We start from the raw sequence: 18,182 nt of genomic DNA on the forward strand, positions 1-18,182 counted from the left end.
AGGGAGGAGGAAGAGCTGACCGTCTGCAGCCCAGAAGAGGGCCCTCCCCAGGATCTGACCGTGCCGTCACCCTGATTTCATACTTGCTACAGCATAGAAATTATTTTCTGTTGTTTGCAAGCCCCCCAGGTCTGTGGTGTTCTGTTATAGCAGCGGAACGGAGACGTGCTGCTGGCAGGAGAGGAACGGCGAGAGGTGCGATGAAGTCTGCCCAGCTGGTCCTTGAGCCAAACACGGCCCGTACTGTTTACCTAGGGGCAGCCGCACAACTCACTGCCGTGTCGTAGACGACGACAGTGAGACGTGCAAGCAAACCTCCAACACTGCGGGGCCACGTGCCTTCAGCACCTGACACCAGCTGGTCCACCTTTCCTAGACTCCCTGACCTGAAGTGGGGGTCGGAAGAGGCCCCAGCTGTCTCTGTTCAAGGGACGACAGTGCAAGGGACGACAGTTGGAATTCCCTTTTGCTAATTACAGGTCTGACTGCTGATCTTCCATTTAGGAGTGTCTTAGCTGTTACTTTCAAATCCAAACACTATAGACAGTTGTACCTCTGATGCTGTCTGCAAAGTCAGAGGTCTTTTGATATAATTAAAACACAAAAGTCGAACAAATATACCTTTAGAGCTATCATTTCTCCACTATAGGTTAGCAAAAACAACTAAAAGAAGAATTATTTCTTTTTTTTGTTTAAGATTTTATTTATTTGACAGAGAGCGAGAGACCACAAGTAGGCAGAGAGGCAGGCAGAGAGAGAGGGAGGAGCAGGCTCCCCACGGAGCAGAGAGCCCGATGTGGGGCTCGATCCGAGGACCCTGAGATCATGAACTGGGCCGAAGGCAGAGGCTTAACCCACTGAGCCACCCAGGTGCCCCAAGAAGAATTATTTTTAAAAAAAAAACAAACACCCCAGATATATGATTAGTCAAAAGATAATTTTTTAAAAGGAAAGAACATACTGCAGAACCTGGACAAAAGGCAGTTGTTCGACCTAAGTTCTGAATGGTCACCCACCTGTGGATTCTTCAACTTAGTGATGACCTTCCAAGCTTCGTTGAGAATCTGGAGTCGATCGCCCTCAGGAGGGTCAGCCAAGGCCAAGTTTAACCCCAATGAATGAAAAAGAAGATGCTAAGAAAAAGAACGAACCATTACAATACTGGGGATTTTAAATCGGTACCTTAAGACTTAAGAGGAAAAGGCTGTAATGCTGAGTTCGTCTCAGGGATAATCTTTTTTTTTTTTTTTTTTTTTTTTTTTTCAGAGAAACTAGAACAAGGCTTTAATGAATGAATGAACACTACCTAAAGCTTCTGGGAAGAACATGGGAGAAGGGAGGGGAAACCTGTGGCAGCAGCAACAGTCCCGGGAGCTGTGCGGGTCTTGAGGCCAAAGGGACACGGATTTCCGTGTACTGTCCCAAGGTCCATGGCCCCTGGGATCACACATGAGGCCTCAAGCCCTCATGTTCTTTCAAAATGGTGGGTCAGGGATTGGGAAGTTTCCCCAATGTTGGCTGGCTGGCTGGGAGCCCAGTTTTGCTCCAGGACCCGCTGGATTTGTGTCTCCCGTTCCACCCTATTCTTGTTTTGTTTTGTTTTGTTTTCCCATTTTATTTTTTTTCAGCATAACAGTATTCATTGTTTTTGCACAACACCCAGTGCTCCATGCAAAACGTGCCCTCCCTATTACCCACCACCTGTTCCCCCAACCTCCCACCCCTGACCCTTCAAAACCCTCAGGTTGTTTTTCAGAGTCCATAGTCTCTTATGGTTCGCCTCCCCTCCCCAATGTCCATAGCCCCCTCCCCCTCTCCCAATCCCACCTCCCCCCAGCAACCCCCAGTTTGTTTTGTGAGATTAAGAGTCATTTATGGTTTGTCTCCCTCCCAATCCCATCTTGTTTCATTTATTCTTCTCCTATCCCCCTAACCCCCCATGTTGCTTCTCCATGTCCTCATATCAGGGAGATCATATGATAGTTGTCTTTCTCTGATTGACTTATTTCACTAAGCATGATACGCTCTAGTTCCATCCACGTCGTCGCAAATGGCAAGATTTCATTTCTTTTGATGGCTGCATAGTATTCCATTGTGTATATATACCACCTCTTCTTTATCCATTCATCTGTTGATGGACATCTAGGTTCTTTCCATAGTTTGGCTATTGTAGACATTGCTGCTATAAACATTCGGGTACACGTGCCCCTTCGGATCACTACGTCTGTATCTTTAGGATAAATACCCAGTAGTGCAATTGCTGGGTCATAGGGTAGTTCTATTTTCAACATTTTGAGGAACCTCCATGCTGTTTTCCAGAGTGGTTGCACCAGCTTGCATTCCCACCAACAGTGGAGGAGGGTTCCCCTTTCTCCACATCCTCGCCAGCATCTGTCATTTCCTGACTTGTTAATTTTAGCCATTCTGACTGGCGTGAGGTGATATCTCATTGTGGTTTTGATTTGTATTTCCCTGATGCTGAGGGACGTGGAGCACTTTTTCATGTGTCTGTTGGCCATCTGGATGTCTTCTTTGCAGAAATGTCTGTTCATGTCCTCTGCCCATTTCTTGATTGGATTGTTTGTTCTTTGGGTGTTGAGTTTGCTAAGTTCCTTATAGATTTTGGATACTAGCCCTTTATCTGATATGTCGTTTGCAAATATCTTCTCCCATTCTGTCAGTTGTCTTTTGGTTTTGTTAACTGTTTCCTTTGCTGTGCAAAAGCTTTTGATCTTGATGAAATCCCAATAGTTCATTTTTGCCCTTGCTTCCCTTGCCTTTGCCGTTGTTCCTAGGAAGATGTTGCTACGGCTGAGGTCGAAGAGGTTGCTGCCTGCATTCTCCTCAAGGATTTTGATGGATTCCTTTCTCACATTGAGGTCCTTCATCCATTTGGAGTCTATTTTCGTGTGTGGTGTAAGGAAGTGGTCCAATTTCATTTTTCTGCATGTGGCTGTCCAATTTTCCCAGCACCATTTATTGAAGAGGCTGTCTTTTTTCCATTGGACATTCTTTCCTGCTTTGTCAAAGATTAGTTGACCATAGAGTTGAGGGTCGATTTCTGGGCTCTCTATTCTGTTCCACTGATCTATGTGTCTGTTTTTGTGCCAGTACCATGTTGTCTTGATGATGACAGCTTTGTAATAGAGCTTGAAGTCCGGAATTGTGATGCCACCAACTTTGGCTTTCTTTTTCAATATTCCTTTGGCTATTCGAGGTCTTTTCTGGTTCCATATAAATTTTAGGATTATTTGTTCCATTTCTTTGAAAAAAATGGAGGGTATTTTGATAGGGATTGCATTAAATGTGTAGATTGCTTTAGGTAGCATGGACATTTTCACAATATTTATTCTTCCAATCCAGGAGCATGGAACATTTTTCCATTTCTTTGTGTCTTCCTCAATTTCTTTCATGAGTACTTTATAATTTTCTGTGTATAGATTCTTAGTCTCTTTGGTTAGGTTTATTCCTAGGTATCTTATAGTTTTGGGTGCAATTGTAAATGGGATTGACTTCTTAATTTCTCTTTCTTCTGTGTTGTTGTTGGTGTACAGAAATGCAACTGATTTCTGTGCATTGATTTTATATCCTGACACTTTACTGAATTCCTGTACAAGTTCTAGCAGTTTTGGAGTGGAGTCTTTTGGGTTTTCCACATAGAGTATCATATCATCTGCGAAGAGTGATAGTTTGACTTCTTCTTTACCAATTTGGATGCCTTTAATTTCTTTTTGTTGTCTGATTGCTGAGGCTAGGACTTCTAGTACTATGTTGAATAGCAGTGGTGATAATGGACACGTCTCAGGGATAATCTTAAATTCTACCTCAGGCTTACATGCAAGTCAGACCAAGACTCAGAACAAAGCCAGCTCCGCGTACTGCGCTGATTCGTGGGCCCTAACATTCTGCTGAACAGAGCTTTTCATAAATGATGAGTGAAGATACATTTTTAAAGATGGTGGGCTGAGCCTTTCCTAAATACTTCAGAGGGAACGAATTTGACAGATTCAGGACTCGCTGGCGGCAATGACGTGTGTCTAACAATCCCAAACACGAACTCATCTTCCATCGTGTTCGTCAGAGGCCAGCCTTGATCTGTTTTCCTGCTGACCTGAGCGGCCCCACCTCCCCACAACAGGACTGTCTCCCTCAAGAGCTCTCAGGTAAACTGGGCATTTGGTCAGGAGCTTACCTTGGGGAAACCCGACTCATCGCACTCTTTAATCATGCCAATGAAATCCATGGACCTCGTGGCAATGAACTCGGCCCGGAAAGCGGACATCACGGAATTCAACAATAAGGCACTGTAAGACACACGTGCCCCCGTCAGCAGAGCTGCCCCTTAATGAAAGTCACTTTAATTTTAAGGCCGTATATTGCTGGGAAGGAGGAACTGAAAACTCTTTAATGGTATGGAGTGAAAAAGCAACCTCTAGAGACCAACACGAGGTTTTATGCACGTTTGGAACTCAATGAATGTTGAATTGACTAGATGAATGGGTAGCTGGCTGGCCGGCCAGACTGATGGACAGCAGGCAATCAAATCCATTTAAACAGATGTAAACTGAGCCTCTGACAGGCTGGTGCACTAATAAAACTAAACATTAAGTCACAATATTGATCCAAGCTGCAAATACATAAAATATCTATCTCCATCTCTTACAAAAAGCACTGGTCTAGGACCCAGGGACACAGTGACTTAGGGACATCTACACACAGAAGGGAGAGCAGAGGCGAAACCTCATCTGCCCGGAAGACAGAAAGATGGAGTTTATTTTGATCACTTATCACAGCCCCATGGGGAAAGGACTATTTTAAACCCATTTTACGGATGAGGAGACTGAGGCACAGAGAGGTCAAGTAGGTGACCCCAGTTCACAAAGCTAAGAAAGAGTGGAGCCAGGCATCAGAAGCCAGAAGATCGGACTCTAGTTCCCAACCTCCATGTCATCCTGCCACTCTGCTGGTCCTCTTACCCATGTGAGCATGCCAAGCTCGAAAAAAAAAAAAAGAAAAGAAAAAAAAAAATCCACCAGCTCCACTTCCAAACCCATGCTTTATGAATTTTAAAACACTGTGGCACCTGGGTGGCTCAGTCTGTTGGGCATTTGACTCTTGATCTGGGCTCAGGTCTTGATCTCAGGGTTGTGAGTTCAAGCACCACACTCATCTCCATGCTTAAAAAAAATTTTTTTTAATAAATAAAAAAATAAAAGTAAAATTTAAATAAAATACTTACTTGTTTCCTAGTTTCTTGCATCTCTCCATCATCTCCGTTAGCAGAGCCTAATTAAAAATAATTATAAATGAAAATCATCAGGTTGGAGGATCTACAACAACATTTCTCACAAAGGGATCTCCAAAGTAATGCCTGAAGGTAAATGGAGCCTCAAGTCCATTTCTGTAACTCTCAGTGCCTGGCAAAGATGGGGAGTCAGGAGCAGGGATGGGGGTCGGAATTCACCTTCATGGCTTTCAGTATAACAGAGAAGAGCTGAGCCCTGGCATCAGGCATATGTGGATTCAAATCCCGTCTCACCAACTACGAGACCTTGGGGGGTCACCTGACTTGATGAAGCCTGGGTGTCCTTACCCTCTGGCAGAGGATGCAAGTGGTACCATCCCACGTGTTCCTACAACCTTTTCTTTCTTTCTTTTTATTTTTTTAATATTTTATTTATTTATTTGAGAGAGAGAACCAGTGTTCCTACAGTGAGGTGCCTGCTGAGCTCTAGGTACCAGTGAGAATGGGAGTCACTTTACTCCCCGCCTCTCCCATGACACCCCCACGCTCCTGCCCATTTCACTGAGAATTTGCTAGAGCCTACCATACATGGTGAGACACACTTTGCACTCGTGATCTCGCCTGTCACCAACCATGAGGCAGGCTCTCTCCCCTCCCACCGCACAGGTGAGAAAATGAGCCACAGAACAGTGATGTGTTTGGATCAAGGTGACACAGCGAGTTACCATGGGCCAGACATGACCCAGGCAATCTGGCATCAAAGGCTCCGCCCGTCATCACATTTCCTCCCAGAGAGTTCTGAAGCCTACGTTTTCCCCGGAAAGGAAGTAAATATTTCACTCATTGGAATACCGTTAATGGCTTTAGAGCTATCTTAAGACAATTACGTATTTCTAAAAGAGCTCCTGTTGTTATTATTTTATTTTTTTTACAAAAATCAATGGAAGAGGTATCCTTTAGGTCAGTGGTTTGGGGAAGGTTTTGAAGGACACAGACAAGGTCAAGCCTGGGACTGCAGAGCTAACAGCAGCCTGGACACTGAGGGCTCACTGGGCACCAGGCTAAGCACTAGTCTTGCCTTTTTGTTAGCTCTTCACAGCCGCCTCGGAGGCCCCCATTATCCTCACTTCACAGAAGAGAAAGTCAAAGCTCGGATAGGTTAAGCTACTTCCTAGTAAGTGACAGAAATGAGATCTGTAGGAGTCTGCCCCCCCACTGTCTTCAGCGCAACTGTACCCTCCCAGCTGTGTCCCCTTGTGTCCTAGGTGTTGCCTGAGTAATTAAGGCGAAAGCTGATGGTGGAGAGACTGCCCGTACCCCGAACCCCGGCTTTATTCAGATTTCTGTCCCTGCACCACAAACAGCAGGTTGGGGCCTGTTACAGACTAAAACAGATCCCCTCCAAATTCGTATGCGGAAGCCCGGATGCTCAATGTGACTGTGTTTGGAGACAGGCTTTTCGTGACATAATTAATGAGAAATGAGGCCCTAAGTGTGAGGCCCTAAGCCCACGGGACTGAGGTCTTTATGAGAAGAGGAAAAAGAGCAAGAGAGGGGCACCTGGGTGGCTCGGCCAGTTAAGCATCTGCCTTCAGCTCAGGTCATGATCCTGGGGTCCTGGGACTGAGGCCCATATCAGGCTCCCAGCCTCTGCTCTCCCCCGACCCTGGTTCATCCTCACTCTCTCTTGTGCTCTCAGGCTCTCTCTCTCAAATAAATAAATAAAATATTTAAAAAAAAAAAGAAAGAAAGAAAGAAAGAAAAAAGAAGAGGAAGAAGGACCAAGAATGCACATGTACAGAGAGACCCTGTGGGGGACACAGTGAGAAGACAGTGGTCTGCACCCTCACCAGAAACCAACCCTGCCAGCACCTTGATCCTGGACTTGTAGCCTCTAGAAGGTTTTGCTGTTCAAGACCTCCAGTCTTTTCAGTGGCAACCTGCTATGATCTGAAGGGCCCCCTAACTCCCAAGGTGATGATAATATTAGGTCATGAGGGTAGAGCTCTTATGAGTAGGATTAATACCCTTAGTAAAAGGGGCCCAAGTGGGGCGCCTGGGTGGCTCAGTGGGTTAAAGCCTCTGCCTTCGGCTCAGGTCATGATCTCAGGGTCCTGGGATCGAGCCCCACATGAGGCTCTCTGATCAGTAGGGAGCCTGCTTCCCTTCCTCTCTCTCTGCCTGCCTCTCTGTCTACTTATGCTCTCTCTGTGTCAGATAAATAAATAAAATCTTTTTTAAAAAGGGGGGGCATAAGAAAGCTCCCTTGTGCCATGTGAAGACACAGCAAAGACAGCCATCAATGGACAGGAAGTAAGCCTTCACCAGGCAGCAAAACTGCTAGTATCTTCATCTTGTCCTTCCCAGATCCAGAACCTGGTATTGACAAGCCGCCCAGTTTGTAGTATTTTAACAGCCAGGATGGACTAAGACACAGCCTGAACAAATTAATACAGGTCCAAATTGATCAGGGTGACCTCATTCCCTTTACGAGTGGGGGATTTAGACAATGGGCACATGACCCACTTCTAGCTGCTGGAACGGGAGTTCTGAGGAAAGGCTTCCTTGTTTTTAAACAAGAACCCAAGGAATTGTAGATTCCTTATCTTTCTGCCTCCAGATGCTGCCGCGTCTGGATGTGATGCCTGGCACGGCTGCAGGCACTTTGCTACGTGAGGGTGACAGAGCAGAGATGGGACAGAACCTGCCTGGCCCACAGCCTGTACTTGTTGCGTGAGAAAAGACACTGAATTATTTTTGGGGCCGGTTAGGTGTTTTTTTCCTTGTAGTCAGAAGCATCCCAGCTGAAAATAAAATTGTCAGGTGTCACAAATGGCTTCCCTAATCCACTCGAGGGGTATTAATACTTGAAAAGTCATTCCTGGCACACCTGGGTGGCAGAGTTGATTAAGCAACTGCCTTTGGCTCAAGTCATGATCCTGCAATCCCAGGATCGAGTCCCGCATCAGGCCCCCTGCTCAGTGGCGAGTTTGCTTCTCCCTCTGATCCTCCCCACTCTCATATTTTTTCTCTCTCTCTCTCTCTATCTCAAATAAATAAATAAAATCTTAAAGAATAAAGAAAAGAAAAGACATTCCTGAAGACCAATAGCAAAGTGGTTTCTGGAAGACTGAGAAGGAGGCGTGCTGTAGTTATCACACCGACACTGCCCAACACAAAATACATACACACAAAATATACAAATAATCAGTCATTCGATACCTACTTACAGAGCAACTTTTTTTTTTTTTTTTTTTTTGTCAGAGAGAGAGAGAGAGAGGAGCGAGAGTGAGCACAAGCAGACAGAGTGGCAGGCAGAGGCAGAGGGAGAAGCAGGCTCCCTGCCGAGCAAGGAGCCCGATGTGGGACTCGATCCCAGGACGCTGGAATCATGACCTGAGCCGAAGGCAGCTGCTTAACCAACTGAGCCACCCAGGTGTCCCCAGAGCAACTTTAAGGTTCTAACCACTATCCTAGGCACTGGGGACAGGGCGGCAAGAAAATCAAACAGAAAACCACGCCCTTTCGTGGCTTATTCTCTCCCTTACGTACGTGCATGCGTGCGCACACGCACACACAAATGAGGGCTCTTGGCCTACCACTCCTGAAAAAAGTTGGTAAGTGCCAACATATGGACAAACCATTCTGGCCATTAAGACAAATGCTTAAAAAGTTCTTTCACAGGAGATGAAGGCATTAAAAACGTATCCAAACATGTAACTTTAAAACAAAACAAAACCAAAAAAACAACCCTCTACCATCAGACAGGAATATAGGAAACAGCCCTAAGTGATCAGGGAGCCAAAGGATAGGACCCTAGACACATCTGTTAGAGGTTATAACTTTATTTTTTTTTTCTGAGAAGCAACAGGATCGATAATCTTTGGCAAGAACAAGATGAACATCAGTTCAAACAGACGGAGATCGGAACGAGCCTGTTGGCTGGGATGAACCAGGAGAATGTGCAGGTCAGCATATTAGCCCGTACACACGAATCAGAACTGGGAGGTGCAGGAGTCTCAGACCGCCCCTACGTCTCAGTTATTTATATATTTTCTATAAAAAATATAAAAATTGGGTGGCCTAGGTGGCTTAGTCGGGTAAGCGTCCAACTCTTGGTTTTGGCTCAGGTCATGACCTCAGGGTCCTGGGATGGAGGCCCGTGTCGGACTCCGTGCTCACTACGGAGTCAGCTTGAGAGGTTCTCTCTCTTTCTCCATCCGACCCTCCCTCCCCTCTCTCCCTAAGAAACAAACCTTTAAAAATATATAGAATAAACATAAATGAATAAATAAAAACTAGAGAAATAAGAAATGCTTACTATGGAAAAAAACGCTCGAACACTCTCGCCAGGTGGTTAAGTAAACGCGAATGCCTTCCTTCCCAACATCTGCTTCCTAGTGATCACCAGGGTCAACATCTGGGTGTTTCTTTCCAGACCTCTGTGTACACCCTGTGAATATACCGCTTTTCTTATAAAAGCCCAAGCTTGGGTTTTTCTGTCTTACAAAAATGAACAGTCATATACACGTTGGGCCACAACTTGCCTTTTTAATTCAAGAATCTAGCATGGGCTTTGTTCTTTCCGTGTCACTGCACACACGCATCTGCCTCTTTTTTTTTTTTTTTTTAAGATTTTATTTATTTGTGGGGTGCCTGGGTGGCTCAGTGGGTTAAAGCCTCTGCCTTCGGCTCAGGTCATGATCCCAGGGTCCTGGGATCGAGCCCTACATTGGGCTCTCTGCTCAGCAGGGAGCCTGTTTCCCTTCCTCTCTCTCTGCCTGCCTCTCTGCCTACCTGTGATCTCTGTCAAATAAATAAATAAAATCTTTAAAAAAAAAAAAGATTTTATTTATTTGTTTGACAGAGAGAGAGAGACAGCGAAAGAGGGAACACAAGCAGGGGGAGAAGGAGAGGGAGAAGCAGGCTTCCCGCTGAGCAGGGAGCCCCATGCAGGGCTCGATCCCAAGACGCTGGGATCATGACCTGAGCCGAAGGCAGACACTTAACGACTGAGCCACCCGGGTGCTCCATCCTCATTCTTTCTAACGGCTGAGGAATCCCTACGTGCATATAAGAGTAGTGTTCAGATTGCTCCTGACGGACTTTACATTTTTTTTTATTTTGAACCAGTTACAGACTCATAAAAGATGGTAAAAATAATACCAGGAGGTCCTAGGGACCCATCACTCAGCTCTCCCCGGTGGTGACGTCTTATTTAACTAGAGGGCGTTATCAAAGCCAGGAAAGTGACGTGGGTATAATACAATTAACTGGACATTTCACCAGGTTTTCCATTCACTCTGTTGCGCGGGAAGGGTACGTCTTTGTGACAGTGCACTATCATCCACGGATTTCTAGAACCACCACCATATTTAACTACTGGATTTTTAAGGTTATCTCCAGATGAGGGTTATTTATGTACTTCAAAAGTACAGGAAAAGCTAAAGAAGTTGGGCTGACCCCATACTTCCACTTTCCAAACTAAGAAGGACTCGTAGGCAGCTCAGAGCTCTCCCAGATTTGTCTTCCTGCTTTTACTACGCACCCTTCCAATCAGTGTTGACAAGCACTGCTTCACTTAAAAAAAAAAAAAAAAAAAAAAAAAAAAGAATTAAATGATATGTGTATCTTATTTTCCTTCCTCTTTTTCTAAATGAAGCAAACATGTAAAGGGTAGGCAAAATCATACGCCCCCTCCCTCCCGTCCAGACTGGATACGCTCAAGTCTCAAAGAAAATATTTCGGTGTGAATAAAAAGAAATCCTATACTCCAAGCATTAAAAGGAGAAATGTTGGGGCGCCTGGGTGGCTTAGTTGGTTAAGCGACTGCCTTCCGCTCAGGTCATGATCCTAGGGTCCTGGGATTGAGCCCCACATCGGGCTCCCTGCTCAGTGGGGAGCCTGCTTCTCCTTCTCCCTCTGCTGCTCTGCCTGCTTGTGTTTCTCGCTCTATCAAATCAATTAAAAAAAAAAAAGGAGAAATGTTTAAGTTTTTCGTATTATTTCTCTTTTGCTAGGAACTTTTAAAATGGCTTTTTTTTTTTTAAAGATTTTATTTATTTGAGAGGCAGAGATCACAAGTAGGCAGAGAGGCAGGCAGAGAGAGAGAGGGAAGCAGGCTACCCGCTGCGCAGAGAGCCCCTTGAGGGGCTCAATCCTAGGACCCTGGGATCATGACCTGAGCCGAAGGCAGAGGCTTTAACCCACTGAGTCACCCAGGCGCCCCTCGCTGGGAACTTTTTTCCTAATGCAAAAGAACGAAAATGATACACCTATATGCGTCAGAGGGAGTCAGCAATGGCCAAGGCTAGTCTTAGATTGGCATTACCAGACTACTCACGTTTTAGAACATTTCAAGTGCAACTTATAGTTTGCCCATGAGGTAACAGTCCCATGAGTCGATTTGTTAGGGCCCTTAAATCCCTCCTTCAGTGTAGCCATTAACAAGAGTTATCTAGCAAGAAAGAGTTTAGGGGTGGAGAGAACATATCTTCTGGGTTCAGAGTTAACGCCAACGAGGCTACATGGCTATGACTCTTTCCAGTTGTGTGACCTTAGCAAGTGGTAAGCCTCAGTTGCCTCATCTGTAAAATGGGGATAACCACAGTCCCCAGCCTAGGGAAGCTGAGGACGAAGTAAGGTGGCCCAAACAAAGGGACTCACACAGGGCCTGGCACCCAGTGAGCCTCAGCAAAAGGTGATTGTGTGAAGGGCTCTAAAACTTAGCATCTCTGACTCACCTCCCTCCTCCATTCCTCACACCCAACAAACCTGACTCTGAACACTTCCTGACAAGACTGAGGGTCAGAGAACTTCCTTAACAAGAGACGCTCATTATAACGCTAAGTGAGGGAAAAGCACCATAAAATTATGCACACAAAAATCCTCATCTATAAAACAGAGTGAGAGACCCAGAGTGGACAGAGAAATATTAATATGGAAACGTACTAAAGTGTTAACATGGCAGGATTTTAGGTGGTTGTTTTCTTCCTTTTGACTTTTCTCTTTTCTAAATATGAATACAAATTTTTTATTTATTTTGGGGGGGGTGAGAGGGGGAGATGGAGGGAGGGAGGGAGCAAGAGAGTGAGCACATGAGTGGGGCAAGGGGCAGAGGGGGAGGCAGAGACAGAATCCCAAGCAGATTCCCCTCTGAGCATGGAGCCCAGTGTGGGGCTTGATCCCAGGACCTGGAGATTGTGACCTGAGACAAAATCAACCGACTTAGCCACTCAACTGCCCCGAATATATATTTTTATTAATAAATGTCTTCTGATTAGGAAATTCTCTCCTATCCATTCTGTCTCATTTTTTCCCCCCACAGCTACCAACCCTTCTCCTTCTGATCTGTCTGGGGGGCTTCTGCTAGTTTGATCTTGAAGCATTGCTGTTGTTTCAAATCATTCTCCTGATCAAAAACATCCAAGAGCTGCCCGATCGCCACCACGTTATGTTCAATGACCTCTGTAAGCTGGTCCACACCCAGCCAGCCTTATTTTCACTCTTTCCAGTAAGGCTTTGGTCTCCTCATTATGCCTCTCACCTGCCTCAGTCCCTTCCCTCCGTCCTCCTCCCCCATCTCACCCCCTGCTTGCTTCCTGACCGTCAAGTTGGCCCAGACCCCCATCTACTTCAGTGAGTCCCTGTAAAGACCAAACATAAGGATGGCAGCCACCCCCTCTGCCTGGTGTCCCCATCCCTTGGCGATGCACAGATGGGCAGCATCACGGTCACTCTATAACAGCACTTCTAGAAGGTTCTATTAGCCCCATTTTATAGCTGGTAAAAGACGTCAAGTAGCCCAAAGGAACACAGCCCTAGTCTGAACCCCTGAACCCTGGTCTGCCCGACTGCCCGCTCCCACCACTTCTGGTGCATCTGCTTCTTTGCTCAGCTGACATTTACAACCTGCACCTCCTGGCTTAGGAAAGGACCTCGAGGGATTCCCTGTCAGATGGCACTTGCCACTCACGTCCCGGACCAGGCCTTTTCTTTCTACACCTCCCACACCACCCCCAACAAACGAAAAGCTGCTGAAAATGCTGAGACGCTAACCAAGAATTTGTTTTCATTGCCCAAAACCAGATCTTGTGAAATGGTTACTTTTTTATCTCTGCAGAATGTGCCCGGATTTGAGGGCATAAATCTGTTTTTTTATGTATCATTATTTTATTTTTGTCGTATATGGGTGGAAAAAAATCCTATCTTCAAACAACAACAAAAAAGCCTTTCTGGGGGCGCCTGGGTGGCTCAGTGGGTTAAAGCCTCTGCCTTCAGCTCAGGTCATGATCTCAGGGTCCTGGGATCGAGCCCCGCATCGGGCTCTCTGCTCTGCAGGGAGCCTGCTTCCCCCTCTCTCTCTGCCTGCCTCTCTGCCTAGTTGTGATTTCTCTCTGTCAAATAAATAAAATATTAAAAAAAAAAAAAGCCTTTCTGAATAATCGCTCCTTGATTTTTATTTCTTCTTTTTTTTTGGAATTTGGGATTTCAATTTCAATCTGAAATTTCATATGACAGATATTAGTAGATGAAGGCTTTTCTCCTGTCCCCCCATCTTGCCTGCCTGTCCTATATCTTACCACCAGCCAAGGCCAAACAGACCATCCCCTGCTTTGGAGGTGTGGCCTAACTCCCCAGGTGACACATTCCAGCCACTCGGAGAGTTTTTAGGCATCAGACACCGGCATCTTCAAAACCGCCTTCCACCCCAACGTTGATTCATCTGCATTTTGAAAATGATTTAACATTTTTTTAATGAGATGCTGCAAGGTCCTTATTTAAGTGCCCCAAGAATCAAAGTTTATTATTATTCAGGTGACCTAATTTTTTTAATCACTTCTTCTGGTGTGGTAATGATTTCCTAGAGTTTTTACTCCCTGGGAAAGCTCTATTCCCAGCTTCTGCCATCCTTTGAGACTCCTGGTGCTTAAAATAAAAGGAAGAATGCCTTATGATGGGTACCTTTTGTTTTAATTCTATTTGGCCTTTTGTTAAAATAAGGGGAAAAGAACTTAAGTGCTCCCATTTTCAAACATGTCAACCCTGCTCTTAGGTTTCAGTCATTGGGCTGAACAGATGGGGGGCTCTCTACACTCAGGTTCGTGCTCCCTCTCCCCGGAGCCTGGGCCACCTGGGCCACCGTGTGGTTGCTGAGACTCCTGCGGACGACACCACAGCCTTTCAAACAATCTTCCATTCACACCAACTTGATTTAAAATCAACTTATGGGTTAAAAAAAAAAAAAGTCACCTGAAATCCAAGATGCCCCTAATTTTTCCCTTCATACTTTAGGATTTGGGGTAAAGAAAATGTAAAGAATCCATTACATCTGGCCGAAAAGTTAGAAAGCAACAGTAGGCCAAGAAAAGTAAGTTAAGATGATGCAATATCTCACCTTCCAGCGATATTCTGACACCCCTCCTCCCCAGTTCTCCCACACAGATACAAACATCGTGTTTGCGATCCCGACAACGCAACAAACACCCCCGTGCTATGTGTGGGGCCCTCGACCAAACAACGCAAACGGGTCACCGTACGCAATCCGTCCAAAAAGCCAAAAGAGAATTAATGCTCCCATCTCACAGATGAAGAAAACAGGCTCAGAGTGGTTAGGGACTCGCCTGTGCTTCTGTTCTGACAGCTGTAAGCAATGGATCTGGGATTCAAACCCAGGCCCTCCAACTCCAGGGCCCAAACCTGAACGCTAGGCCATGCTACTGCTGAGGACACACACAGCAAGGCGTGTAACCTCCCTTTGCGACTCACCAATTATTGCGAGCACCCTTATGTCTGTATGAACAGATCTTCCTCGTGGTCCTCCATCACTGAAAGTGGGCCCCGTCACATGCCACTGAACCTATATGGATTCCAACCCGATCCCCTCGTGATGCTGGTTTCTGATGCTGGACCAGCCCGAACCCACTTAGCTGTACATGTGTGCGCGCGCGTGTGGCCTACTGCACCTGTCCAAGCATGTCTACGTGATATTCTTAAAAGTGGGGGTGCTGAGTCAAAGTCATGTCCTTTTCCCCCTTTCTTTAGGGTGTGATTAAGTTTGCAGTTTCTGGGAAAAGGCAGGTGTAACTGAATTTCGTTCTGCACGATGCCACCTTGTTTTGGAGCAAGACCCGTTTCCCTCCTCCCGGAAGGATAAATTCTGAAGCAGCTGTTGAAGTTTCATCTGTCACAGTGGGTATTATGCTAGGTGGAACTGGTGTTCTACTTCTCAGTCTTGGGTAAGGAAAAGGTATTTCCGCTTTGATTCCGATTGTACTTTAATTCCTAACAATGCTTCAATTAGACCAAAAAAAAGAGAGAGAGCGCGCGCGCACCGGTTCAGTCAGTTAAGTGTCTGCCTTTCTCAGGTCATGCTTTCAGGGTCCTGGGATTGAGCCCTGTGTTGGGGCTCCCTGCTCAGCAGGGAGCCTGCTTCTCTCTCTCCCTCCCCCTGCTCGTGTTCTCTTTCTCTCAAATAAATAAAAAAATCTTTAAAAAGAACAGGAGAAAAAATCTTATCAACGCAATCGCACATCTGAGTGTCACTTTCCTTCTGCACAACAGGGAAACTATGACCTGCTCTACCGACTTCTCAGATTATCACCAACACGAGAGGAGGGCAGGAAGGTGAGTGAAAAGGCGATGAAACCCACCAGCCCTGGAGCCACACCTCACAGTGTGCGCCCTGTCACCCCCACCTTTGAGCTCTGTGACCCGTCAGAGGTGTCTATCTGGCCTCGCAGAGCCCCCCTCCTGGAGCTGTTACCCAGACAGTCATGGAAAGGTGCTGTGCACGGCGCCAGCCACGGCAGTGAGACTACGGAACAGCTGTCTGGCCTCGGTGTGGCTGTCACTGTGATGGAAAGACCCCGTTAACATGACCAGGCACACTGGCGGACAGGTCATTGCGACACAATGTGGAAGAGAGGGGAGCCCAGGCATATCTCCTCTGCGTGACCTTCACGCTGACGGCACGTGGCCGTTACCTCGGGGGCGTGGTAGGAGATGCACTGGAAGATCCAGTCCATGGCCGGCGAGTACAGGGGCAGGTAGGACGGCAGCTCCACGCCCTGAAGCACCAGCTGGTTCTGGACCGTATCCCCATGAATCTGCAGGAGACCAAAGAAACACTCAGAAAAAGAAAGGAATAATAATAAACGAAAAGCACGTAACTCCCAGATGATGCGTACTCGTAAGCTATCGGATGGCCCCGACAGAAACTGCCTGGTTTCTTAGGGTTTTGTTTTGTTGACAACAAAACAACACAGAAAGTTTCCCAGGTCACCGAGCTGAGCTGTTTTGGGAATGTGCGCTGTGCAGAGAAATAACCTGATAAAAATGGAGCCAGCAGATGTGAGGAAAAGGGGCTGATCCACTGGAGACGTTTCCTGTTAACACATGCATATTAATTCTCTCTGCTTGTTCAGTACAATCAACACATTTTAATTATCTGTAACAGACTTGAGTGTCATTTTCGAGGGCTTATGCATGTAAAGCGCTCGAAGGCGATCTCCACGCGGAAATCCAACTGGGTTTTGTGAACTCGTGATTGCGAGACCATTCTATCCATTCGCCGTTCTGCCAGCGTTCTCTCACCTGTTTGAACGTGAGGAGGAAGTCAAAAAAGTTCCTATTCAGGCTTTCTTTGAGATGTGGAGCCACTTCCATTCCCACCTGGAGCCAAACAAAAGAAACTACTTTGACTATGGGAAAACGGTAGGATGCCATGGTTACCAAGGAAAAACACGTAGGCAACAGAGAAGTCCAGAAAGTTTTTATTCTTTTTCCTTATCTGTTTCCTTATTCAAGAAGCATGGATGCTGGGCGCCTGGGTGGCTCAGTGGATTGAGCCGCTGCCTTCGGCTCAGGTCATGATCTCAGGGTCCTGGGATGGAGTCCCGCATCGGGCTCTCTGCTCAGCAGGGAGCCTGCTTCCCTCTCTCTCTGCCTGCCTCTCTGCCTACTTGTGATCTCTCTCTGTCAAATAAATAAATAAAATCTTTAAAAAAAAAGCAGCATGGATGCTTTTATAAGAAAAACCACTGAAGCTATTTTTAATGAGAAAAAAAAGGCACCATTTGCAGTAATCATCTTTGCAATTTCCCAAAGGTAGTGCATGTATTTCTGAACAGATGGCCAAGAGAACAAATCAATACACACAAAGGAGGAACGTACTCTTAAGACTGTGTATACAGTGTTCTCTTGTTCTCAAAAAAAAAAAAAAAAACAAAAAAGATAAACAGACACGTGGCTGCACTTTTATTAGATGAAGCAAAAAAGACTCTGGTACAGAAGAGAGTCAGCTGGGACTTTACTAGTGCATTGTCAAAATATACAGAGTCTCCTCTTCGCTGGGCAGTCATAGAAGCAGACAAGTTTTTAATGTATTTTAAGCAATTTTATATAAGATGAGCATGAAGCATGACAATGCTATAACCCTCTGGCTCGGGCATTCACTGTTTAAAAAACAGACTGTAGGGGTGTCTGGGTGGCTCAGAGGGTTAAGCCTCTGCCTTCGGCTCAGGTTATGATCTCAGGGTCCCGGGATCGAGCCCCGCATCAGGCTCTCTGCTCAGTAGGGAGCCTGCTTCCCCCTCTCTCCCTGCCTGCCTCTCTGCCCGTTGTGATCTCTCTGTCAAATAAATAAAATCTTTAAAAAAATAAAAAATAAACAACGGACTGTAACATTCCAGCTGAAAACTGTGCTAATCATAGAGCAGGCAGCCAGACCCCTGGGGGTGGATGGAAAAATGAAGGTATGAGCTATGGAGGAGAGTTCATGGGTCTCTTGTGTTCAAAACAAACCAAAAGCATCATGTTCCTTAAACAGAGCCCCTCAGATACACCTCAATTTCAAATTGCTGCTTTAGCACAAAAGCAACTTTTTAGGAGAAGGGGCTCCTCTGGGACCTGGTTTCTTCAAACAGGGACAGATTCC

The 18,182-nt window shown here is 46.0% G+C and overlaps 1 protein-coding gene across 3 annotated transcripts in view; it reads right to left on the reverse strand.

Annotated features, from left to right (window-relative positions):
- Positions 1-18,182, reverse strand: part of VPS35L (VPS35 endosomal protein sorting factor like) — a 120,739-nt gene that overhangs the window by 55,434 nt on the left and 47,123 nt on the right. For all 3 annotated transcript variants that reach the window (XM_045994207.1, XM_045994208.1, XM_045994209.1), the window contains 5 exons: positions 16,841-16,918; positions 16,231-16,353; positions 5,240-5,286; positions 4,193-4,304; positions 1,017-1,133 (listed from right to left, as the gene is read on the reverse strand). In XM_045994207.1, coding sequence (XP_045850163.1) covers positions 1,017-1,133; positions 4,193-4,304; positions 5,240-5,286; positions 16,231-16,353; positions 16,841-16,918 — 477 coding nt within the window. The remainder of the gene's footprint in view (positions 1-1,016; positions 1,134-4,192; positions 4,305-5,239; positions 5,287-16,230; positions 16,354-16,840; positions 16,919-18,182) is intronic.

This window comes from Meles meles, chromosome 21 (genome assembly GCF_922984935.1).
Source record: "Meles meles chromosome 21, mMelMel3.1 paternal haplotype, whole genome shotgun sequence".
Classification (NCBI taxonomy): domain Eukaryota; kingdom Metazoa; phylum Chordata; class Mammalia; order Carnivora; family Mustelidae; genus Meles; species Meles meles.